At 41.2% G+C, this 26,664-nt stretch overlaps 2 protein-coding genes across 17 annotated transcripts in view; one reads left to right on the plus strand and one right to left on the minus strand.

Moving 5' to 3' along the window:
* Positions 1–26,664, minus strand: part of HYCC2 (hyccin PI4KA lipid kinase complex subunit 2) — a 98,133-nt gene that overhangs the window by 65,193 nt on the left and 6,276 nt on the right. For 6 of the 16 annotated variants that reach the window (XM_003820731.4, XM_008974163.5, XM_024927971.4 and 3 more), the window contains exon 2: positions 6,726–6,823. The exons of 4 other annotated variants lie outside the window; for them this stretch is intronic. The gene's annotated coding sequence lies outside the window, so the exon portion shown is untranslated. Of the gene's footprint in view, positions 1–6,725; positions 6,824–11,122; positions 18,645–22,518; positions 22,637–26,664 lie in introns of those variants that run through there. 6 more of the 16 variants (XM_055108943.1, XM_055108941.1, XM_055108945.2 and 3 more) reach the window with 3 other exon arrangements.
* On the plus strand, positions 24,226–25,342 carry LOC106635036 (heterogeneous nuclear ribonucleoprotein A1-like). Its single transcript, XM_034954791.3, has one exon. The coding sequence runs from the start codon at positions 24,297–24,299 to the stop codon at positions 25,257–25,259; it is 963 nt and encodes a 320-aa protein (XP_034810682.1). The 5' UTR covers positions 24,226–24,296; the 3' UTR covers positions 25,260–25,342.

Below are 26,664 nucleotides of genomic sequence, written 5' to 3' on the forward strand. Positions count from 1 at the left end.
AAAAAAAAAGCTTAACTAAAAGACAAGCGTATAAGGTCTTCCACAGAACCACATGCCACTTTTTAAAAATTATCCTTTATGTTTCTGGCCACCTTTGGTCTTTGTACCTGACACCTGGCATTCTCTCCCAGCTCTGTATATGGCTGGAATAGACTCAGTTCATGTATCACCTCCTTATAGAACCTTTCCCTATATACTTTAATCAGCTACCCCTACCTTCCTCCTCCCTCCAACCTCATTACTCTGCCCATTTTCTTCATAGCATTTAGCATAATCTGTAATTAACGTTATTTGTTTACTTAATGTCTGTCTTTTCTACTAGAATCTGTACTTTACAGGGACAGGCACTGTATCCCAAGTGACAGGCATATAGCAGGCATCCAATCATCTGTTGATTTTGAGCACCTTCAGCACTGACAGTGTTATTTCTGGCCATAACAAAACCTGAGATTTCTGTTTTCTAAGTTAAACTTTATAATTTTACTTGGAAAACTAAATACCAAATGGAAGTTAAATACCTTCTTCAAATATCGTCCAGAAATTTTTGACAAGTAGATGTTGTCCCAGATGCATGAATTAGTAACACTAACCTTGCCAAGGTTTGATATGAGACTGAATGATTTGGCAATTTTGTTGTCTTTTTTTTGGTCAGGCAGTCTTCTACTGAGATAATTGTTCATTTCAAAGCTGTATCATACAGTGATATACAGCAGATATTTTAAACAACAATTAGGGACACAAATCCAATTAATATTTCAACCCCACATGGTGCCACTAATACCAACTAACTGAATAAAAGAATACATAGAGCTAAATTCTAGAAATACCAAGTATAGATGACTACTACTACTTCACAATTTACTTGGCTGGTCGCTGAAAAGTTTCTTCAGACAAGTCACACCTCAATTTCTAAAAATATCAAAATGTGAAAAAAAAATGTGTCTTAAAAGTGAGGAAATAGGCTGGGCGCGGTGGCTCACGCCTGTAATCCCAGCACTTTGGGAGGCCGAGGTGGGCAGATCACAAGGTCAGGAGATCGAGACCATCCTGGCCAACACGGTGAAACCCCGTCTCTACTAAAAATACAAAAAATTAGCCGGGCGTGGTGGTGGATGCCTGTAATCCCAGCTACTTGGGAGGCTGGGGCAGAGAATTGCTTGAACCCAGGAGGCAGAGGTTGCAGTGAGCCGAGACCGCGCCACTGCACTCTAGCCTGGCGACAGAGTGAGACTCTGTCTCAAAAAAAAAAAAAAAAGTGAGGAAATAAATTACTAGCGAGCCTATTAAGTATAAACAGGGTACCAGGTGTTTCCTATATTTTATCTGATTTAACAACAGGCGGCACAATGTAGTGGTATACAGCAGCAGTTCTCAGCTTTTTTTGGCCTCAGAATTTCTTTCATTAAAAAAGTTCATTTATTAATTCATTTGAAAATAAGCCTATTACATGTTAACATTTTAAAGTGAAAATTATGTTCTTCTAAAACAAAAACAAATTGAGAATAGCATTTTGTTGTTGTTGTTGCTTTTGTTTTTTTGTGTGTGTGAATCTCATAATTTTTTTTGTTTGTTCATTTTTTTGAGACAAAGTCTCTGTTGCCCAGGCTGGAGTGCAGTGGCAAAATCTCAGCTCACTGCAACCTCCACCTCCCAGATTCAAGCAATTCTGCCTCAGCCTCCGAGTAGCTGGGATCACAGGCATGCACCACCATATCCAGCTAATTTTTTTATTTTTAGTACAGATGGGGTTTCACCATGTTGGCCAGGCTGGTCTTGGACTCCTGACCTCAAGTGATCCACCTGCCTCAACCTCCCAAAGCGCTGTGATTACAGGCGTGAGCCACTGTGCCCAGCCTCATAATTGCTTCTGCATTCAATCTGTTGCAGAAAAACCTCACTGTATATTTATGACAGAATGACAGTGAAGATGGCAAATACTGTCTTTATATTAATATGAAAAATAGTTTTGACCTTATGGACCCCCTTAAAGGATCCTGAGGATCACATTTTGATCACAAACCCTGGAGCAAGGTTGCCTAAGGTTAAGGTCACTTACTAGCTATGTTTAAACCCTTGTACCCTCTTACTAGCTATACTCAAACCCTCTGTCCCTCATTTCAAAACTGGGAATAGCGGTACCTACTTCATATAGTTTTTGTATACTTAGAACAGTTCTTATCACAAGATAAACATTACATAAGTGTTTGCTATAAGCATTATATAATCTCCATGATACTATGTCCTATGAAGTAGCTTGTTATTCTCATTTAATAGATAAGAAAATTAAAGCGTAAATGGGTGTGTGACCTATACAAGGTAACACAGTTTAAGTGGCAGAACTCAGATTTGAATCTAATGCCATAATTTTGAAATCTATGATTGAAAAAGGCACTATGTAATCTGGTCCCTGTCTTATGGTTCATACTACTCTCCCCACAGCTTTCTATGTTCTGGCCATACTCTCCTTTGAGTTTCTCTACAGCTTTACGTGCACCTTAACTCCAGCACATCTGTGCAGGCTGTTCCAGCCTAGAATGCTGTCCTGCTCCTGCTACTTAAGTGGCTGGCTCCTTCTGATCTTGTAAGTCTCAGCAGCCTTTCTGAACCACTTTATGTAAATAGCAGCTCTTTTTCCATTCCCCAGTATTTTCCATTCCAACACAAGATTTATTTCCTGCCTAGAACTTCGGGGTTTGTGACTTCTTTATCAGACCTCGTTACTTACTAATTGTCCATCTCCCCACTGGATTGTAAATTCCAAGAGAACAGGGTACATTTTTGCATTGCTCACTACTACGCATTCAAAGCTAACAAAGATACTATGATTTCTGGATGTAAGACAGGTACTTAAAAAACATATATATAGTCAATGAACCATACTGTTTATATGTCCTCAGACAACTCATTTAAACCCTTTGGGCTTCAGTTTCCTACAATGATTAGTTATTTTCCAACTCTAAAATCCTAAAAATAGATTTTAGTACCTTCATTTGAAAAATAGAATAGTCCCTCTCCCTCTCCCCCTCCCCTTTGCACGGTCCTCGTCTCCCCTTTGCACAGTCTCCCTCTGATGCCGAGCCGAGGCTGGACTGTACTGCCGCCATCTCGGCTCACTGCAGCCTCCCTGCCTGATTCTCCTGCCTCAGCCCTCCGAGTGCCTGGGATTGCAGGCGCACGCCGCCACACCTGACTGGTTTTCGTATTTTTTGGTGGAGACAGGGTTTCGCCGTGTTGGCCGGGCTGGTCTCCAGCTCCTGACCGCGAGTGGTCTGCCAGCCTCGGCCTCCCGAGGTGCCGGGGTTGCAGACGGAGTCTCGCTCACTCAATGCTCAATGTTGCCCAGGCTGGAGTGCAGTGGCGTGATCTCGGATCGCTACAACCTACACCTCCCAGCCGCCTGCCTTGGCCTCCCAAAGTGCTGAGATTGCAGCCTCTGCCCGGCCGCCACCCCGTCTAGGAAGTGAGGAGCGTCTCTGCCTGGCCGCCCATCGTCTGGGATGTGAGGAGCCCCTCTGCCTGGCTGCCCAATCCGGGAAGTGAGGAGCGCCTCTTCCCGGCCGTCATCCCGTCTAGGAAGTGAGGAGCGTCTCTGCCCAGCCGCCCATCATCTGGGATGTGGGGAACACCTCTGCCCCACCGCCCCGTCTGAGATGTGAAGAGTGCCTCTGCCCCGCCACGACCCCGTCTGGGAACTGAGGAGTGTCTCTGCCCCGCCGCCACCCCGTCTGGGAGGTGAGGAGCGTCTCTGACCAGCCGCCCCGTCTGAGAAGTGAGGAGCCCCTCTGCCCAGCAGCCGCCCCGTCTGGGAAGTGGGGAGCCCCTCCGCCTGGCAGCCACCCCATCCGGGAAGTGAGGAGCGTCTCCGCCCGGCAGCCGCCCCGTCCGGGAGCTGGGGGGCAGCCCCCGCCCGGCTGCCGCCCCGTCTGGGAGGTGGGGGCGCCTCTGCCCGGCCACCCAGTCTGGGAAGTGGGGAGCCCCTCTGCCCGGCTGCCACCCCGTCTGGGAGGTGGGGGGCCCCTCTGCCCGGCCGCCCCATCTGGGAAGTGAGGAGCCCCTCTGCCCGGCCGCCGCCCCGTCTGGGGGGTGGGGGGCCCCTCTGCCCGGCAGCCCCATCTGGGAAGTGAGGAGCCCCTCTGCCCAGCCGCCACCCCGTCTGGGAGGTGTACCCAACAGCTCATTGAGAACGGGCCATGATGACAATGGCGGTTTTGTCGAATAGAAAAGGGGGAAATGTAGGGAAAAGAGAGATCAGATTGTTATTGTGTCTGTGTAGAAAGAAGTAGACATAGGAGACTCCATTTCGTTCTGTACCAGGAAAAATTCTTCTGCCTTGGGATGCTGTTAATCTACAACCTTACCCCCAACCCCGTGCTCTCTGAAACATGAGCTGTGTCCACTAAGGGTTAAATGGATTAAGGGCAGTGCAAGTTGTGCTTTGTTAAACAGATGCTTGAAGGCAGCATACTCCTTAAGAGTCATCACCACTCCTTAATCTCAACTACCCAGGGACACAAACACTGCGGAAGGCGGCAGGGCCCTCTGCCTAGGAAAACCAGAGACCTTTGTTCACATGTTTATCTGCTGACCTTCCCTCCACTATTGTCCTATGACCCTGCCAAATCCCCCTCTCCGAGAAACACCCAAGAATGATCAATAAATACTTAAAAAAAAAAAAAAAGAAGAAGAAAAATAGAATAGTACTGGTTACAGAGAAATTCTGTAAACATATATTTTCTTTTTTTCTTTTTTTTTTTTTTGAGACAGAGTCTCACTCTGTTGCCTAGGCTAGAGTGCAGTGGCGTGATCTCAGCTCACTGCAAGCTCCGTCTCCCACGTTCACGCCATTCTCCTGCCTCAGCCTCCCGAGTACCTGGGACTACAGGCGCCTGCCACCATGCCTGGCTAATTTTTTGTATTTTTAGTAGAGACAGGGATTCACTGTGCTAGTCAGGATGGTCTCGATCTCCTGACCTCATGACCCACCCGCCTCAGCCTCCCAAAGTGCTGGGATTACAGGTGTGAGCCACCGCGCCTGGCCAAACATATATTTTCTAACCAGGCACAGCACTCTTAGTACATAGAGATATCTACAGAGCACAGCTACAAATAGACTGCAAGCTATCTTTTATTTTTTGAGATGGGGTCTCGCTATCTTGCCCCAGCTGGTCTTGAACTCCTGGGCTCAAACAATCCTCCCACCTCAGCCTCCTGAATAGCTGAGATTACAGCATACGCTACAGTGCCTGGCCTTGCAAGCTTTCTGTTTATCTAACCATAAAATATAAAATTCTGAAGATCATTTCTCCTACTGTATATTACATCACCTGGTAAAAACTATACTTATAAGAACTCAAGTTGATATTCCAGCATGCAGCTTAATTCAGATCCATACTGCCTTAGTTCCAGAATGTATAACAAAGAGGCTATCACAGAAAATGACTATCTTTATGATAACTATGACAATGACGACCTTTTTATTATTAATAGTATTACCATTATTTAGAGATGAGTTCTTGCTACATTGCCCAGGCTGGTTTTGAACTCCTGGCCCCAAGCAATCCTCCCGCCTTGGGATTAGAGCTAGGATTACAAGTGTGCACCACTGTACCAGAGATGGTAATGGCAAACTTTATTAGCAAGCCCTAACTACAACATAATGAACAAAATAATAAGCTGCTGGAATGTGATCTGAAGAAGGTAAAGAACTACTTGCAGGGAAGAAAACTCACAGTTTTTGTCCAAGCTCTCTAAGTACAATAATATGTGTCCTTGGGAAAGTTACTTAAGTAATCTCTGTCTTCAAATTCCTTACTTATAAAATGAGAATAATGCATGTCGCTATGACAAAGGTTTATTTTTAAAGATCTGATAAATCAACACACGTAAGGTCTTACTTAGAACAGTGACTGTACAACATGAGTCTTCAATGGATGCTTGCTACTATTATTATTATAGAAATATTATCAATATAATTATTTAATTTTTGAACAATTTAGGAGGCATTTTTTTCCTTTATAGTACAGAGATTATTCATCCATTCTTTCAACTAATATGCACTGTGAATACCAATTACATGCTAGGTACCAAGTAAAATGTTAAAGATACAACAGTGAGCAAAACTAACTGTGGTAAGTGCTCTCAAAGGTTTCTTGTGGATCAAAATTATGGGATAAACCAAGCTATACAATTATCAGGACAACATATGAAATAGCCAGTGATGGTTTTGCTACTGCTAATTTTCAAACTTGACCAACAACTATGAAGATATTTCAAGGTGTAAGTCTAAAACTTAGGCATTTAAGACATACTATTAGTATAATTACCAAATTTCCTAAGGCAAAGCCCAGAGCTGCACTGTCTAATATAGGAAGCTACTTGTGGCTAGAGTCTCCTATATTGGACGGCACAGATATAGAATATAGCCATCATCAAAGAAGTTCTATTGGACAGCATCAATCTAGATGTAGCCGGATAATGCAATTATGCTGAGTAAATTCAATTCTTCAATAAAGTTTAGATAACAGAAAGGTTTTTAAAAAACACATTTATAAAAGGGAAAAACTTTCAAAATAGAATTCGAAGGCAATAATTAAGATGTCGTTATGTTAGGTAAAACTCCTTAATAAATAGAAGCTATCCAGCAAAGATTACCAAAAATGCTAACATGTCTAATGATATAGAAAATTTATTCTTTATCCTTTAAAAAGTTAAAGTCTTAATTTTACCTGTATTAAGATCAGTTTTCTAAAGGAGGAGGTGGCACAGGAATTCGGCAGAGTTCAAGTGGGGAATTCATTTGTTAAGAGTTAAATATTTTCCAATTCTATAAAAAATAAAAATAGAAAACTGAAATATTGAGGTAATATTCTCAAGAATGTAATACAAAGAACAGTTTTGATAGGCATTTACAATATAGCTTATCTAATTTTAAGAAATAATTATAGATCCAAAACATTTCTGTAATAACTAGCATACTTGTATACCTTTATCAAACCTAATTAAAAAGCATTATTTTGAAGACAGAAAGTCTGAATTTTAATTTCAAATTTGCCATTAATTATCTATAAGACCTTGAGTAGATTACTTAAATTATCTGGAGCCTCACTTGCATTATTTGTAAAATTAAGTCCCTTCCAGACAAAAATTCTATGACTCTTTTGAAACATGTTAGTGATTTTTCTTTCTCTCTCTCTCATACACAGACACACAAACACACAATCATTTTAAAAATACCCTCATTAAAATTGTAATATGCAGTATAAAACCAAGCTTAAATAATAAGTATCATAAGCTACAAAATTATTTTGGATGGGTTTCACATAACTGAAAAACTTATCTTTTTTAGAAAAGAACACAAAAAATGCTCTTACTGAATTTTTGGCAGAAAAACACATTAAAAGATTTTGTCAGAATCATTTTCAAATTGCTAAAATGGAGACTTTTCTTAGAAAGTAATAACTATTTTCATGTGTTTGCTGACTACATTATGCTCTACATTCTTTGATACAAAGAATACTGTGATAAAATTCTCTTAGAATTATTTTAACTGAAGATGTGTCAGGACCCCCTACTCCACCACAGCAGCTGACACTTTATCTCATACACTGGGCTTTCACATGTGAGTTTTGTTTTATGAGAAGGTTCTGCAGTGGGGGGGAAGAACTTGAAAAGGGCTAAGGGAGTATCTCTGGAAAGACACAAAAGAGACTGGTAGTACTTTGAGAAGGGGCACTTGATATCATGGAAATAGGGTGGGAAAGACTCTCTTTTTGTACCTTGGGAATTTTGAACCACAACCACCAAGATGACTGCCAAATTTTTGAAGCAGTCTATAGGCAGAATGGCTATGTGGGGAATCTCTACAGAGACAAATCTCCCACAGACTTCAGGGCCAAGGAGATAGATACTCAGTAGACTCTCAATTTAAAAAGTGACAAAGAAAAAGGCCAAATGACAAGAACAATGAGTTTATTAAACTTTAAGACAACCCTAAAATAGCTCAATCCCTGTCTGGTTGAAGGTAATTAGGTCCTTACCAATTTGTGCAACAGAGAAAAATGTGATCCCTACTGGGAACACTGCATAGCGCCTCTATGGTTCTTTCATATACAAAGTCTGGCACACAATTTAAAAATTACTAAAAATACAAAGGGATAAAAAAAGTGACCAATAATTAAGAGAAAACTAGACAAGAGAATCAGACTCACAGATAATTTTAAAATGAAGTTAACACACAAGGACAATTATTTAAAGTAATCCTGATTAATAGAAAATAGAAGGGGAAATGTACAAAGCTGCTGAAGATGCAACATTTCACTAATGGATTAGGAACTACAAAAATAATTAAATAAGCACTCTAGAACCGAAAAATACAATATGTGAAATTAAGAACTCAATATAGAGCCCTCTCAGTGCAGCCAGCAGCACATCAGTCACATAATCTGAAGAATTTAATATATTGGTCTTAGAGCAAATGAGACACAGCAGAATACAGGATGAGTAAACTAGAAGACAAATTAATAAAAAAATACCCAAACTGAAGCATAAAGGGAAAAGAATGGAAGAGAGAGGAAGGGGAAAGGGAAAGTAGTGAAAGGAGGAGAGGGAGAGGTTTAAGAGAAATGTGATGCACACTCACAATGTCTAATGTGTGTGTGTGTGTCACAGTTCTCATATATATATATATATATATACACACACATATAAAACAGAAGTCCTAGAAAGGTAGATAAATTGATAAATGCAATATTCTAAGAAAGAATAACTGGGAGTTTTCAAAAACTGATGAAAGAAATCAATCTAGAAATTCAGAACGCTCTGCCAACACCAAGCAGGACATATTAAAAGAAAATTCTACCCAGGATGCCGTAAACTAGAGAAGGAAGGGAAGAAGTAAGGATGGAGAAAAAAATCATAAAAAAGCAGCCATAGGAAAAAAAAAGAGTTGCTCTTCAAAAAACAGTAAGACTCACAAATTTCTGAACAGAAACAACAGAAGCCAAAATATAATAGAATAACACTGTTAAAGGGCCAAAGAGAAAATAACTGCCAATCTAGAATACTATGCCCAGCAAAACTATCCTTCAAAAATAAAGGTGAAATTTTAAAATTTGCAAAAAAAAAAAAAAAAAAAAAAAAAATCTCACCTTCAAGCCTGTACTAAAAGAAACTTAAAAGGAATTATTCAGACAGAAGGAAATTATCCTAAATCATAAACATGGAAATGTAGGAAGAAATAAACAATATCATCCGCTCAGTTCTGGGGCATAAAAAATATATATATCGGGGTAAACAGTGTAAGGAAATGTTAATAGTGACAGTTCAAAACAGTAACTGAAATGCCTTATAAGGTTTAAAGGTTCTAAGATTTTAGCAGTTGTGTGACACTAGTAATAGTAATAGTTTGTATTATACTGTAAAAAGTTAAAGAAGGAAGTTGTAATTTCTAGGATAACCATTACAACAAAATTATATACATATATCAAACAAGTTAGAAGGAAAATATAATATTTAATCTAAAAACAGGCAAGAAATAGGAAAAAAAACAGATGGGACAAATAGCAAATGACAGTAAGATTATACACATAAACCCAACTATATTAATAATTATATTACAGTATATAGACCAAGCTTGTCCAACTCACAGCCCAGGGAGGGCTTTGAATATGGCCCGACACAAATTTGTAAACTTTCTTAAAACATTGTGAGATTTTTTTTTTGCAATTTTTTTTTTTTTTTTAAGCTCATCAGCTATCATTCGTGTTAGTGTATTTCATGTGTGGCCCAAGACAATTCTTCTGCTTCCAGTATGACCCAGGGAAGCCTAAAGAGTAGATACCCTGATGTAGAAAAAATTCTTCCAGTAAAAGACAAATTTTGTCAGACTGGATTAAACAAAGAAGCACAGTCCTTAAAAAAGACACACTAATTTCAGAGAAAGATTTAGAATTTACGGCAAGAATGATTATTAGAGATTAAAGTAATATTAATGAAGGGATCAATCCAACAGGAAGGTACCACAATCATAAACTTATATGTACCCAGTAACCTCAAAATACATAAAGCAGCAGGGCATGAAGGCTCAAGCCTATGATTACAGCATTTTGGGAGTCTTGAGCTCAGGAGTTCAAGACCAGTCTGGGCAACATGGCGAAACCCATTATCTACAAAACAAACAAACAAACAAACAAACAAACAAAAAAACAACAACCAGGGTGTGGTGGTGTGTGCCTGTAGTCCCAGCGACTTGGGAGGCTGGGAGGATCACTTGAGCCCAGGAGGTCAAGGCTGCAGTAAGCCATGATCATACCACTGCACTCCCACCTTGGCAACTGAGTAAGACTCTGTCTTAAAAAAAAAAAAAAGAAAACAAAAACATAAAGCAAAAATTTGCAGAATTAAAAGGAGAAAAAGATAAAGCCATAATAATAGTTGGAGACCCACATCTCTCTCAGCAAATTGACAGAAAAAGCAACCAAAAATCAGTAAGATCTGAATGGTGCAATTAACAAACAACCAAAATGACTAATACAGAACACTGTAACTAGCAACTACACAATTTGAATTCTTTTCTTTTTTCTTTTCTTTTTTTTGAGATGGAGTCTCGCTCTATCGCCCAGGCTGGAGTGCACTGGCGTGATCTTGGCTCACTGCAACCTCCGCCTCCCGGGGTTCAAAAGATTCTCCTGCCTCAGCTCCCCGAGTAGCTGGGAATACAGGCGCGTGCCACCACCCCGGTTTTTTTTTTTTTGAATTTTTAGTAGAGACGGGGTTTCACCATGTTGGCCAGGGTGGTCTCGATCCTCTGACCTCGTGATCCACCCGTCTTGGCCTTCCAAAGTGCTGAGATTACAGGCGTAAGCCACTGCACCTGGCAAAAATTTGAATTCTTTTCAAAGACTCCCTGCATACTCAGCCACAAGAGAAGTTTCAACATACTTCAAAAAAGATGATGGCATGCAAAGTATGGTTTCTAACCACAACAAAAATAAGCTACAAATCATTAACAACAATAACAAAAATAATAAAGAAAAACCTAGAAAAACACCAACTACCTGGAAAATTAAAATTACATTTCTTTTTTATTTTTTAAATTTAAAATTAAATAGAGATAGTGTCTCACCATATTGCCCAGGCAGGTCTTGAACTCCTGGGCTCAGGCAATCCTCCTGCCTCAGCCTGCCAAAGTGCTGGGATTACAGGCGTGAGCCACTGCACCTGGCCTAAAACTACATTCCTAAATTATCTATAGATCAAAGAAGAAATCTCTACAAAAAATAAAAAAAATAAGCTGGGTGTGGTGACGCACACCTGTGGTCCCAGCTACTCAAGAGCCTGTGAGGTGGGAGGATTGCTTGAGCCCACAAGTTTAAGGCTGTAGTGAGCCATAACTGTGCCACAACACTCTAGCCTGGGCAACAGAGTGAGACCCTGTCCCAAAAAAAAAAAAATTCCCCCCAAAACAAACAAAAAAAAACCATGTCAGTATAAAACGGACACATTTCTTAAAAAATATAAATTAAATTACTAATGCTGAAAGAAACAGAATATCCAAATAGCTCCAAAGCAAATAAAGAAATGGAATGTATTATTAAAAATCTTTCCTTAAAGAAAATCTCAAGTAAAGATGGTTTCACTAGTGAATTCTTTCAATTACGGGAGAAACCACACCAAGCTTATAAAAGTCTTCCAGAGAACAGAAAATAATAAATATGCTGAGGAGGGAGAATCTCTTGAACCCGGTAGGCAGAGGTTACAGTGGGCCGAGATCACGCCACTGCACTCCAGCCTGGGTGACACAGCAAGACCCTGTCTCAAAAAAAGAAAAAAAAAAAAAGGAATAAAGACTTCCTATTTTTAAGAACCATTATAATAGCCAGACGCAGTGGCTCATGTCTATAATCCCAGTACTTTGGGAGGCTGAGGCAGGCAGATCACTTAAGGTCAGGAGTTCGAGACCAGCCTGGCCAAACATGGTGAAACCCCGTCTCTACTAAAAATGTAAAAATTAGCCAGGTGTGGTGGTGGGTGCCTGTAATCCCCGCTGTTTGGGAGGCTGAGGCAGGAGAATCGCTTGAACCCAGGAGGCGGAGGTTGCAGTGAGCTGAGATCGCACCACTGCACTCTGGCCTGGGGAGACAGAGCAAGACTCCGTCTCAAAACAAACAAACAAACAAACAAAAAAACCCAGTATAGCTATAACAAAAATTAACACAGACATTACAAGGAAGGAAAATCACACACTAATTTCTCTTATGAACACAGAGGCAAAAATATCAATGAATTAGCAAATTAAATCTAGTACTATATATAAAGAATACCATATATAAAAAGGAATTTACTCCAGGCATATAACGGCAGTTCAGGAGAAAATTCATGTGATCATCCAAATACGTACAGGAAAAGCATGACACATTCAATATTGTTATGATATAACCTATTGAAAAATTCATAAAGAATATCCGTAAAAAGCCTATAGCAAGTATCACAGTCAATGGTAAAATATTGAAAACTTTACCCTCTGAGGTTGAAAACAAGACAGAGATGATCATTATCACCACTTCTATTCAACATTGTACTGGAAGGCCTAGCTAGTACAGTAAAGCAAGAAAAACAAAAAGAATAAGGACTGGAAAGGAAGAAATGCTATTACTCACAGATGATATAATTACACACCAAGAAAACCCAAAAGACTCTATAGATTATTAAAATAAGTGAATTTATCTAAGTTTCTGAATATAAGGTTAATATACAAAAAATCAATTGTGTTTCTATAAACCAGCCACAAATTTTTAAAAATGCATCTTACAACAGCATTAAAAAATAAGACTAGAAATAAATCTAACAAAAGATGTATAAGACCTCTAAAATGAAAACAAGAAAACATTTTCGAGAGAAAATAAAGATGGTGTAAATAAAGCGGAGGATATACCATGTTCATGAGTTGGGAAGACTCATAAAGATGTCAGTTCTCCCTCAATTAATCACTACCTTGGTGTTAAGCATATGTATTGCCTAATCTGTCATTGTGTGGGGTGGGGGCAGGAAAACTGTAAGGTCCTGGCACAAAAACCAGCCCAAAACTGAGATTGTACCAAGACCATAGAGAACACCCCAATCCTCAATCATGAGCCTAATACTAAGGAAGGAGAAAAGTGTGAGGAGAGAAGGGCCTTCCATTTCTCAACAAGATGGAGTGACAGAAAGTGAATTTACCTTCTTGCCTGAATTTAAGACATGGAAGAGGGCCCGATGTGGTGGCTCATGCCTGTAATCCTAGCACTTTTGGAGGGCAAGGCGGGTGGACCACTTGAACTCAGGAGTTCGAGACTAACTTGTGCGACACAGTGAAACCCCATCCCCATTAAAAATACAAAAACTAGCCCAGTGCAGTGGTACGCACCTGTAGTGCCAGCTATTCAGGAGGCAGAGGCAGGAGAATCACTTGAGCCCAGGAGGCGAGGCTGCAGTGAGCCGAGATCATGCCACTGCACTCCAGCCTGGGCAACAGGAGTGGGGGGAAGAAAAAAACACGGAAGAAAATATGAAACAAAGGCAGGTCACAGTGGCTCACACTTGTTATCCCAGCACTCTGGGAGGCCAAGGCAGGAGGACTGCTTGAGCCCAAGAGTTTGAGACCACCTTGGCCAACATCGTGAGACCTCGTCTCTGCAAAAAAAATTTTAAAAATTAGCCGGGCATAGTGGCACACACCTGTAGTCCCAGCTACTCAGGAGGCTGAGGTGGGAAGATCACTTGAACCTGGGAGGTTGAGGCTGCAGTGAGCCGTGACTGTGCCACTGCACTGCAGCCTAGGCAACAGAGTGAGACTCTGTCTCAAAAGAAAAAGAAAAAAGAAAGAAAGTACATGAAACACAGTTTTCATTACACTGGGCACAGACAGTAAAGAACAATGAGGTTGCCTCAACTTCCTTCCTCAAGACTTTCCAGGCTGCAGGGTAAGGAAGAGAAAGGCAAGTGAAACCTGGTAGACTCTCTGAGTTAAGGAGGCAGAGCTAAGAGTACAGGTAGACCAAAGTGTTAGAGGACAGGGTAATGTGGAGAGCTGTACTGAGAACGAACTCTGGAGATCTGCAAAGGATCCCTCTCTAGTAGTCAAACGAAAACTGATCAGCACACTGTGTGTGTGAGGAAACTACCAGAAGCCAGGAAAAGAAGCACCAGAAAGATTAGAGGTAGCAGTGTCCAGAACTTACACAGGGCCAGAAATAGTGCCGCTTCTCACCAATTCCATTGAGGATGGGGTCAAGTACACATAAGAGTTCTTCCTAAGTAATGGGGACTTACTAGCCCTACAGTGAACACAGATCCAGTACTATCTATTAAATCTTAAAAATTTTTTTTTTTGAGATGGAATTTCGCTCTTATCAACCAGGCTGGAGCACAATGGCGCAATCTCCAGTCACTGCAACCTCCGCCTCCTGGGTTCAAGTGATTCTCCAGCCTCGGCCTCTCAAGTAGCTGGGATTATAGGTGCCCACCACCACGCCCAGCTAATTTTTGTATTTTTAGTAGAAGCGGGGTTTCACCGTATTGGCCAGGCTGGTCTCGAACTCCTGAACTCAGGTGATCTGTAAAATCAAAATCTGGAACTATTTTCAAATAAATGTAACTGCATCCCAGAGCAGAGCTCAAAAACATTTATAGGAATGCGAAACTATCCCACGTAATGCAAAGGTTTGAAAAGTGCTTGCATACTGGAGCTTGCCCTTCTTTCTACTTTTAAAATCTAGCAGCCATGTGAAGAAGCCAAAGTTAGCCTAATGAATAGACATAGGCCGGCCAACAGCCAGCACTACCCAACAAATGTGTGAGTGAAGCCATCTTAAATAACAGTCCCAATCAAATGACACGAGTAATCTCAGGGAAGATCAGAAAAAGAACTGCCCAAGCCGGGCGTGGTGGCTCACACCTGTAATCCCAGCACTTTGGGAGGCTGAGGCGGGTGGATCACGAGGTTAGGAGATCAAGACCATCCTGGCTAACATGGTGAAACCCTGTCTCTACTAAAAATACAAAAAATTCGCCGGGCATGGTGGCGAGCACCTGTAATCCCAGCTACTTGGGAGGCTGAAGTAGGAGAATCGTTTGAACCCAGGAGGCAGAGGTTGCAGTGAGCTGAGATTGCACCATTGTACTCGATCCTGGATGACAGAGGGAGACTCCATCTCAAAAACAAACAAACAAACCTTAACCTCAAAAACAAACAAACAAAAAACCAGAAAAGAAAAGCTGGGAAATGAGATGTCCATAAAAGACTCTGAAAAGCTCCAACAACTTCCTGGGAATCCAGAAGGTCATATTCATGCAAAGGGATGTGTACCCAGTGCTATATGCATGCTCAGGAATAATCTGAGAAGCCCTTAAAATCTCATTAGGGGCTAATCTGAGGCTGTGCACACAACTCATTACTGGAGAATTAATGGCATCTTTTGCAATTCTACTGGGAGAGGATTCTTGCAAGCTTGAGCTTGGTTTCTTCCAGACTTCATTCCATATGCCTTTCGCTTTGCTGATTTTGCCTTATATCATCTCATTGTAATAAACTATAACTGTGAATAAAATGACTGAGTCCTGAGAGTCAATCTTGGAAATCATGAAATGTGGGAATGGTCTTGAGGGACCCTCTACAAAGCTCCTAAGCCCTTTTGACATAAACCTAGTAAATGAAGATAACCTCCTAGCTTCCTGCTAGGACAAGAAGTTCCAGACTTACCTTCTACAAATCCTGCCTTAGGCCTAGAACCAGACATTTCTCCAAGGCACCCCTTTTAGTAGGAAATAATATTTTAAAGACTACATTCTGGGTGCTAAAGCTTGGGCATATCTTAAGTACAATTTACTCCCATTTAGTGACATAGGGGTGGAGGGAGGAAAGGATCCATTCCTTGTATTTCAAGTAAAAAAAAAAATTTCCCCCATAAAAAGTAGTATCCAACACCAAAGAACCTAAAAACATATTGGATATATAACCTATTTAGGTATGTAGGCACAAAATTAAAGTCAAAAAATAAATTCCAAGAAAACATGTCGAATTTTTTAAATTTTAATTTTCAGAGATGAGTTCTTGCTGTGTTGCCCAGGCTGGTCTTAAACTCTGGGCATCAAGCAATCCTCCTGACTTGGCCTCCCAAAGTGCTGGGATTACAGGCATGAGCCACTGTACCTGGCCTATGTTGAATTTTAGAATAAACCTTTCAAATACTGAATAAATAAATGTTTAAAGCGGTTGGTATTCAAAGAGTTGAGTCAAGAAATGCAGTGTCTGGATTTCGTGGCATTTTTAACCTCTAAAAGTATTCCTTACTTAGTTAACTGACACAGTTCATAATAAGTTCTTCCTAAAGGCAAAAATATTTGAAATATTGGCATCTTTTTTTCTTTTGTGTTTTTTCCCCAATTTTTTTTATTGTGGTAAAAAAAATTTACCATCTTAACCATTTTTAATGTACATTTCAGTAGTATTAAATACATTCATAATGTTGTCCAACCATCACCATACTCTTTTCATCTTGTAAAACTAAAACTCACGGTGAGCCGAGATCGCACCATTGCACTACAGCCTGGGCAACAAGAGCGAAATTCCATCTCGAAAAAAAAAAAAACAAACACTAAAATTCTAGGCTAGGCGTAGGGGCTCACACCTGTAATCCCAGCACTTTGGGAGGCCGAGGAAGGCAAATCATTTGAGCCCAGGAGTTTGAGACCAGCCTGGGCAACATGGCAAAACCCTGTCTCAATAAAAAATACAAAAATTAACTGGCCATGGTAGTGAGCACCTATAGTTCCAGCTACTCCAGGGACTGAGGTGAGAGGATCACTTGAGCCCAGAGTTTGAGGTTACACTGAGCTACAATCATGCCACTGCACCCCAGCATGGGTGACAGAGTGAAACCCTGTCTCTAAAAATAAAAACATAAAAATAAAAATGAAGGACAAGTTATCATAGCTCAGCCTGCCACCACCACTTAGAAAGAAGCACAATGCTGGGAGCAGTGGTTTATGCCTGTAATCCTAGCTACTCGGGTGGCTGATGTGGGAGGATCATTTGAGGCCAGTAGTTCAAGACCAGCTTGGGCAACATAGAAAGACCCTATCTCTAAAATAAAAATAGCCGGGCATGGTGGCTCACACCTGTAATCCCAGCACTTTGGGAGGCCGAGGCGGGTGGATCACAAGGTCAGGAGATCGAGACCATCCTGGCTAACACGGTGAAACCCCGTCTCTACTAAAAATACAAAAAATTAGCTGGGGTGGTGGCAGGCACCTGTAGCCTGTAGTCCCAGCTACTCAGGAGGCTGAGGCAGGAGAATGGCGTGAACCTGGGAGGTGGAGCTTGCAATGAGCCGAGATGGCGCCACTGCACTCCAACCTGGGCGAGAGTGCGAGACTCCGTCTCAAAAAAAATAAATAAATAAATAAAATAAAATAAAATAAAATAAAATGAAGCACTGTGCACAGTGGAACTCTTTAAATTCTAGAAATAACATAAACCATATTTAGTGTGATGCTCTGCCCATTTCCTGAATAATTCATTAATAGCTGCCAGTTTTAAATGGGGCCTAGGACATGAGAAGGCAAGAGGTCAAGGTAGCAGTATAAGATGCTCTGCCAGCCGGGCGCAGTGGCTTACGCCTGTAATCCTAGCACTTTGCGAGGCTGAGGCAGACGGATCACCTGAGGTTGGGAGTTCGAGACCAGCCTGACCAACATGGAGAAACCCCATCTCTACTAAAAATACAAAATTAGCCAGGCGTGGTGGTACATGCCTATAATCCCAGCTACTCCAGAGGCTGAGGCAGGAGAATTGCTTGAACCCGGGAGGCGGAGGTTGCGGTGAGCAAAGATCGTGCCATTGCACTCCAGCCTGGGTAACAAGAGTGAAACTCCATCTCAAAAAAAAAAAAAAAAAAAAAGATGCTCTGCCATTTGGGCCTTAAGATCCAGCAAATTCGGTGGTATTCAAAGCGTCTGTGGTAGATGATAAAGTAGCTGTATAAAGCTACCAGTAGGCCCTGCTAGAAGAATCACAACACAGACCACCAGGCACATAAGTCCATCTAAAGCAGGATTTCTTAACCTTGGCACTATTGGCATTTTGGTCACCCTTGACATTGTGAAAGGCTGTCTTTTACATGGTAGGATGTTTAGCAGCATCCCTGCCCTCCTCCTATTACATGCCAATAGCAATGCCCTGAATTGTGACCAACAAAATGTCTCTAAACATTGTCAAGTGTGCCCCTGCATGAGAACTACTGCTTCTGAAGAGAGCTATGCCCTCTCTGCAGATGATTGCTCTTCTTTTGAGAAATAGCTCCTTGCTTGGCTTTTGAGCCCCAGCAGAGACTGACCATGTGACCTGACATACTTTCAAGAAGTGAGTGTTCCGATCCTCCAAGCCATAAAGCTATATGTGCTGGCAGCATTCCATCATGAAATGGAAGTGATAGTGTGTCAGATATGAACTTTCAAGGGAACAAGGGAGGACTATATTTGTCTATCCTCTTTAAGTCAAATGTGACCTTATGACTTTCTTTGACCAAAGAGCAGAAATCATTTCTGTAGAAACATTTATGTGCCAGTATGCAATTCTCCAGCCTGTTCTTCTCGTCACTATGATAATAGAAGCAGAGATAAATATAGATATGCAATGCTGACCCATCAAATGAAGAACAGCTGCCTGGAATCACCCAGCTTGCACCAGATTTTACATGAGAGGAAACAAATCTCTGTTTTTCAAATTTTAAGCCTTTATTTGAAGGTTGGTTGTTACCACTACATAACCAAGTAATCCTGACTACAATGGTTGTAATGAGGTTAGAGCAGGCTCCAAAGGCACAAATAAGCTAGAAGAACAAATGGCTGAGACACCCATGGCACTTACTTCTACTAATCAACTCTTCCTTAATCTATGGCCTTGTAGAGTTCCCTAAGATCAAAGGAAAGAAGGAAAAAAAAAAAAACTTAGGCCTGGTTTACACATGGTTGCATACAGTATGCTGGCATTGACCTTACAGAGAAGTAGCCCTACAGGACAGGAGAAAGGGAACTCCCAGTAGGCAAAACTTCAAACAGTATCTTGTTGTTCACTATACCTGAAGAGACCAAAGATATGGATCTATTGGTTTGGCTAAATGGCCTTTGTAACCAGTATTTGCTCAACAGGCACGTGAACAAAATGGTCTTGTCAGCAAGAATAGAAATTATACCCTGGCTCAACACAGACTTCCCCTCACCAATGTTGATCTACAATTTCACAATATGCCAGGCTGTCTCACACCTCACACATTTTCTTATGCTACATTCCTCTCTGGAATGCCTTTCAACTACCCTCTATCCTAACTACCCTCCCCTTCTTCCAACACTCAGACCAACAGTTGCCTCCTCTATGAATCTTTTCCATAGCATACAACCCTGCATCAATTCAAAGCCCTCTCCTTCCTCTTCACACAGAAGTTCTCAACATAACGTCCACAGACCCCCAGGGATCTATAATAAAACTCATAAACTTTGATAAGAAGAAAATTGTATCACTTTTTACCAATCTCTAACTAACATTTATAATGTCATTAGATTGTGAGTATAGGCAAAACAATAAAACAACCAACCATAATATTTTTGTGATTTGGTCACCAATAGAAATCACAGGTATTAGGCCGGGCACAGCGGCTCACGCCTGTAATCCCAGCACTTTGGGAAGCCAAGGCGGGTGGATCGCTTGAGGTCAGGAGACCAGTCTGGCCAACATGGTGAAACCCCGTCTCTACTAAAAATACAAAATTAGCCAGGCATCGTGGCGCATGCCTGTAGTCCCAGCTACCCAGGAAGGTGACGCATGAGAATCACTTGAACCTGGGAGGTGGAGGTTGCAGTAATCCAAGATTGCACCATTGCACTCCAGCCTGGGAAACAGGGCCAGACCCCATCTCAAGAAAAAAAAAGAAATCACAGAAATTTTCATATCAAATTACATTTGTTTCTTATCACTATGTCATGACACTTTTCTCTGGTCAGAGAGCTTCCATTCTACCCTGGATAAAAATGTTTCCAATCTCATCTCCAGATATTTAGCTAAACATTTTTCTGGGTGTTTCCATATGAGATTAACATTTAAATCTATAGACTGAGTAAAGCAGATTGCCTTTCCTAATGTGGTGGATGTCATTTAATCAGTGGAAAGCCTGAACAGACAAAAAGGCTAAGCCTCCCCCAAGTAGAGAGTCAGTTCCTCCTGCCTAAGGACATTGGCTTTCTCCAGCCTTCAAACTCAAACTGAAACATTAGCTCTTCAGAGTCTCAAGCCTGAGTGACTGCTACTATGTTATCTCTGGTTCTCAGGACTTTGGACTGTGTCTGACTGGAACTATACAGTCAGGTCTCCTGAGTCTCCAGCTTGCCAACTACCCTGCAGATCTCGGGACTTGTCAGCCTCCTAAATTGTGTAAGCCAATTCCTATAATAAACTTTATAATAAATCACACACAATCTTATTGGTTCTGTTTCTCTGGAAAACCCTGATGAATATAGTTCCTGACTTGTTCAGAATGACCTAAGGATATATGCAGAATCCATCTCTTATACCTCTCAGAACAGGAATCCAAGTTATAGATGGGAATGCCTGGCCCTGGTATCAGGCATTCCATTACCATGTCTTCTTCAGTAGAACAGGGGCATATAAGTGAGATTGGTGGCTAGGCAGATACCCAACCAAAGAGCAAATGTAAATCTCTCTTCTTAATGACAGAGAGTGACTCTTTCAGGACCTCCTTACGGGGCAGGGAATAGTTTCTTTCCATTAATACTCCCCTTTCAAAGAAGTCCTCTCCCCTTCTCCCTCTTAAGCCTCATAAATTGATGGGGTGGGCAGAATCATAGTCACAACAGCCCATAGTACTCAACATCTTCTGTTCTCAAAGACCTGTGTGCAGGTTGAAGAGCCCTCTTATTGGCTGGGTGCAGTGGCTCATGCCTGTAATCCTGGCACTTTGGGAGGCCGAGGCGGGTGGATCACCTGAGGTCAAAAGTTGAAGACCAGCCTGGCCAACATGGTGAAACCCCATCTCTACTAAAAATACAAAAATTAGCCAGCGTAGTGGCACATGCCTGTAATCCCAGCTACTTGGGAGGCTGAGGCGGAGAATCACTTGAACCCGGGAGGCGGAGGTTGCAGTGAGCCGAGATTGCGCCACTGCACTCCAGCCTAGGCAACAACAGCAAAACTCTGTCTAAAAAAAAAAGGGGGGGGGGGTTCTTCTTACTAAACCACAACTTTTCTGGGGCAGGGAGTATGCCTCACTTGCATTTGCATTTCCGGTTCTTAACAGGACCTAGTACATAGTTAGCACTTAATTCATGTCTATTGAATGAAGAGCTTAACAGCACTACTAGGCAGTCAGCAGCAGATACAGTATAGAAGATAAGGAGCATGTATGTCAAAGATTACTAGTTTCCATCCAATATAGATCCTTACTCCACTCTCACTAATCTAGTTTGTATGACCAGCTAAAAGCCATTTCTGAACCTTACCTGTAGCTAAGTATAGCCAAATGACTATGTTTCAGTCAATGAGATCAGAAGAAGTGTTGTGTAGGAAATTCTAGAGAGGTTTTTTTAAAAGATGAGAGATATAGCCCTTTTGTCTATGCCTTTCTTCCTCCTTTCTTCTGCCTAGAACATAAATGTGATGGCTGGAGGTCCAGCAACCATTAGGTAATCTTCAAAGTAGAAGACACATGTTAAAGATGGCGAAAGAAGAAGACAGAAGCAGCCTGTGCCCTTGACAACTCCACAGAGTTGCCATATAGGCCCTAGATCTCCTACGTCTGAATTTTTTTTACCAAATTAACTACTTTAAGCAATGGTTATTTCTTATCTCTGTTTCCGGCAGCCAAACACAATTCCTAACTGATAAAGCAAAAAAGAGACTCCAGCAACAAATTTGTATTCTAAAACACCAACAGCCATCTCAGCTATGCCTCAACTTAATGTTCATAAAGTATAAGATATTTCTACTGAAATGGGAGGGGTAGAGTAGGAAGCAAGACTGAAAAAAGAGATTCTACTCTTGCAGAGTACAACATATACTTCAGATGGATGGATGTTTAGAGTACTTTAGTACACTAACAAATTTCATACTACAGTACTATAATTTTTTGCCAACAGTTGGTAGTTATGTTCTAAAAAGGCAATGTGGCTTACAAAACTGTAACTGGAAAAGCCAAATTACATGAAAATAATGGGTTAAGAAAATAAATAGTTTATCAAAAAAAAAAAGGAACATTTTAATGGAAGATGTTCAACTAGCTGTTTAAAACTTGTTCAAATTAAAAAAAAAAAAAAAGTTGGCTGGGTGTGGTGGTGGCTCATGCCCGTAATCCCAGCACTTTGGGAGGCCAAGGCGGGTGGATCACCTGAGGTCAGGAGTTCGAAACCAGCCTAACATAGTGAAACCCTGTCTCTACTAAATACAAATAATTAGCCAAGCATGGTGGCACATGCCTTTAACCCCAGCTACTTGGGAGGCTGAGGCGGAAGAATCACTTGAACCTGGGAGGTGGAGGTTGCAGTAAGCAGAGACTGCAGCATTGCACTCCAGCCTGGGAGAGCGAAACTCCATCTGAAAAATAAAATAAAATAAAATAGTTGACTCTTCTACAGATTAACCTCCTTCAAGTTTTAAAAAAACACTGCTGTAGCACAACAATCATAATCAGTTAAGGCTGATTTTCCTGCATATTATACAGACTTTTCTATTTATACTTCATAAATACTTTGAACCAGTTCTTCCTGGCTGCCACTTGAAGTCTTTCATACTTGTAGTTTTTTTGTTTTTTTTTTTTTATTGAATAAGAAAATTTTTAAATTTTTAAATTTAAAATTTAATTCAGAAAAATCTTTTCATAAATTCTTTTACTGACTGTCATTTTTTAGACTGTTTTTCATTCTTAAAGAAAACGGAAAATAAACTGATCTCTCTGTGGCCTACCCAACAGACTTGCATAAAACAGTACACATTCTGGCCAGGTGCAGTGGCTTACACCTGTAATCACAGCACTTTGGGAGGCCAAGGCAGGCAGATCACTTGAGCCCAGAAGTTTGAGACCAGGCTGAGCAACAAAGCAAGACTTCGTCTCTATAAAAAGGACAAAATCAACTGGGCATGGTGGTGCATGCCTGTGGTCCCAAATACTTGGGAGGCTGAGGAGGGAGGATTGCTTGAGCCTGGGAGGTCGAGGCTGCAGTGAACCACGATCACACAACTGCACTCCAGTCAGCAACAAAGCAAGACCCTGTCTCAAAAAATTATAAAATAAAGTAAAAGCACATATTGTAATATTATGGAATACAAATACAAAGGTGTACTATCTTTAATAAAAGATCAACTGGCAAAACTGGTGGGAGGAAATTACTATATTATAATAGAAATCTGGCCAGACATGGTGGCTCCAGCCTGTAATCCTGGCACTTTGGGAGGCTGAGAAGGGTGGATCACTTGAGGTCAGGAATTCAAGACCAGCCTGGCCAACATATCCTGTCTCTATTAAAAATACAAAAATGAGGCCGGGCGCGGTGGCTCACACCTGTAATCCCAGCACTTTGGGAGGCCGAGGCAGGCAGATCACAAGGTCAGGAGATCGAGGCCATCCTGGCTAACATGGTGAAATCCCGTCTTTAATAAAAATACAAAAAATTAGCCAGGTGTGGTGGTGGCGGGCGCCTGTAGTCCCAGCTACTTGGGAGGCTGAGGCAGGAGTATGGCATGAACCTGGGAGGCAGAGCTTGCAGTGAGCTGAGATCACCACTGCACTCCAGCCTGGGCAACAGAGTGAGACTCTGTCTCACAAAAAAAAAAAACATTAGCCAGGAGTGGTAGCAAGTGCCTGTAATCCCAGCTACTCAAGAGGCAGAGATGGGAGGATCATTTGAGTTCAGGAGGTTGAGGCTGCAGTGAGCTATAATCGCACCACTGCACTCCAGCCTGGGCAACAGAGTGAGACCCTGTCTCCAAAAATAATAATAATTATTAAATATATTAATTAGATTTATATATATAATATATATAAACATATATATACAGCAACTGTTGAAATGGTCCTAGTGAGAGGCCTACTGAGAGGTTAGAGGCCTGAACAACTACTACTGCTGCTGCTGCTGCTATTACTATTAATAGCAGCTAACATTTATTATGCATCAAGTACTATAATAAAAATCTTCTCCTTTCTGCCCGTGGACGCTGCCGAAGAAGCATCGTTAAAGTCTCTCTTCACCCTGCCGTCATGTCTAAGTCAGAGTCTCCTAAAGAGCCCGAACAGCTGAGGAAGCTCTTCATTGGAGGGTTGAGCTTTGAAACAACCGATGAGAGCCTGAGGAGCCATTCTGAGCAAGGGGGAATGCTCACAGACTGTGTGGTAATGAGAGATCCAAACACCAAGTGCTCCACGGGCTTTGGGTTTGTCACATATGCCACTGTGAAGGAGGTGGAGGCAGCTATGAATGCAAGGCCACACAAGGTGGATGGAAGAGTCGTGGAACCAAAGAGAGCTGTCTCGAGAGAAGATTCTCAAAGACCAGGTGCCCACTTAACTGTGAAAAAGACATTTGTTGGTGGCATTAAAGAAGACACTGAAGAACATCACCTAAGAGATTATTTTGAACAGTATGGAAAAATTGAAGTGATTGAAATCATGACTGACCGAGGCAGTGGCAAGAAAAGGGGCTTTGCCTTTGTAACCTTTGACGACCATGACTCCGTGGATAAGACGGTCATTCAGAAATACCACACCGTGAATGGCCACAACTGTGAAGTTAGAAAAGCCCTGTCAAAGCAAGAGATGACTAGTGCTTCATCTAGCCAAAGAGGTCGAAGTGGTTCTGGAAACTTTGGTGGTGGTTGTGGAGGTGGTTTCAGTGGGAATGACAACTTTGGTCATGGAAGAAACTTCAGTGGTCGTGGTGGCTTTGGTGGCAGCCGTGGTGGTGGTGGATATGATGGCAGTGGGGATGGCTATAATGGATTTGGTAATGATGGAAGCCATTTTGGAGGTGGTGGAAGCTACAATGATTTTGGCAATTACAACAATCAGTCTTCAAATTTTGGACCCGTGAAGGGAGGAAATTTTGGAGGCAGAAGCTCTGGCCCCTATGGCGGTGGAGGCCAATACTTTGCAAAACCACGAAACCAAGGTGGCTATGGCGGTTCCAGCAGTAGCAGTAGCTATGGCAGTGGCAGAAGATTTTAATTAGGAAACAAAGCTTAGCAGGAGAGGAGAGCCAGAGAAGTGACAGGGAAGCTACAGGTTACAACAGATTTGTGAACTCAGCCAAGCACAGTGGTGGCAGGGCCTAGCTGCTACAAAGAAGACATGTTTTAGACAAATACTCATGTGTATGGGCAAAAAACTCGAGGACTGTATTTGTGACTAATTGTATAACAGGTTATTTTAGTTTCTGTTCTGTGGAAAGTGTAAAGCATTCCAACAAAGGGTTTTAATGTAGATTTTTTTTTTGCACCCATGCTGTTGATTGCTAAATGTAATAGACTGATCGTGACGCTGAATAAATGTCTTTTTTTTTTTAATGTGCTGTGTAAAGTTAGTCTACTCTGAAGCCATCTTGGTAAATTTCCCCAACAGTGTGAAGTTAGAATTCCTTCAGGGTGATGCCAGGTTCTATTTGGAATTTATATACAACCTGCTTGGGTGGAGAAGCCATTGTCTTCGGAAACCTTGGTGTAGCTGAATTGATAGTTACTGTTGTGACCTGAAGTTCACCATTAAAAGGGATTACCCAAGCAAAATCATGGAATTATTGGTTATAAAAGTGATTGTTGGCACATCCTATGCAATATATCTAAATTGAATAATGGTACCAGATAAAATTATAGATGGGAATGAAGCTTGTGTATCATCCATTATCATGTGTAATCAATAAACGATTTAATTCTCTGGAAAAAAAATCTTCTGTGTATCTGCTCATTTAATCCTAACAATTCTTCTTAAAAACTTTTAATTTTGAAATTATAGACTCACGGGAAGTTGCAAAAAAAACTGCCAACAGGTCTCATGTACCCTTTGCCCATTTTCCCTCAATGGGAACACCTTGAATAACTACAGTAAAATATCAAGACCAGGAAATTGACATTGCTACAGTCTACAAAGTTTACTCAGATCTAACCAGTTTTACAAGCACTCATGTATACGTGTGTGTATAGCTCTATGCAATTTTATCACATATGTAGACTCATGTAATTACCATCACAATCAAGATACAGAACTGTTCTGTCACCAAGACACTCTTGTACTCCCACCCACTCCCCTCTCCTTGATACCTAAACCATGGCAACCATTAATCTGTTCTCTATCTCTTTATTTTTAGTATTTCAAGAATGTTATATAAATGGAATCATGGAATATGCAATTTTGAGATTTTTTTCACTTGAGACCCATTCAAGTTGTTACATTTTATTAACAGTCCATTCCTTTTTATTGCTGCATAGCAGTCCATGATATAGATGCACTATAGTCTATTTAACTAACCTGTTGAAGAACATTTAGGTTTCCAGTTTTTGGCTATTAGGAATAAAGATGCTATGAGAATTCACACAAGTTTTTATATGAATGTAAGTTTCAGTTTCTCTGGAACAAA

This window comes from Pan paniscus, chromosome 13, assembly GCF_029289425.2.
Source record: "Pan paniscus chromosome 13, NHGRI_mPanPan1-v2.0_pri, whole genome shotgun sequence".
NCBI lineage: Eukaryota > Metazoa > Chordata > Mammalia > Primates > Hominidae > Pan > Pan paniscus.

Bases quoted from the DNA above. Each gene is read 5' to 3' on its own strand.
- LOC106635036 (XM_034954791.3), top strand. From the start codon at position 24,297: ATGTCTAAGTCAGAGTCTCCTAAAGAGCCCGAACAGCTGAGGAAGCTC.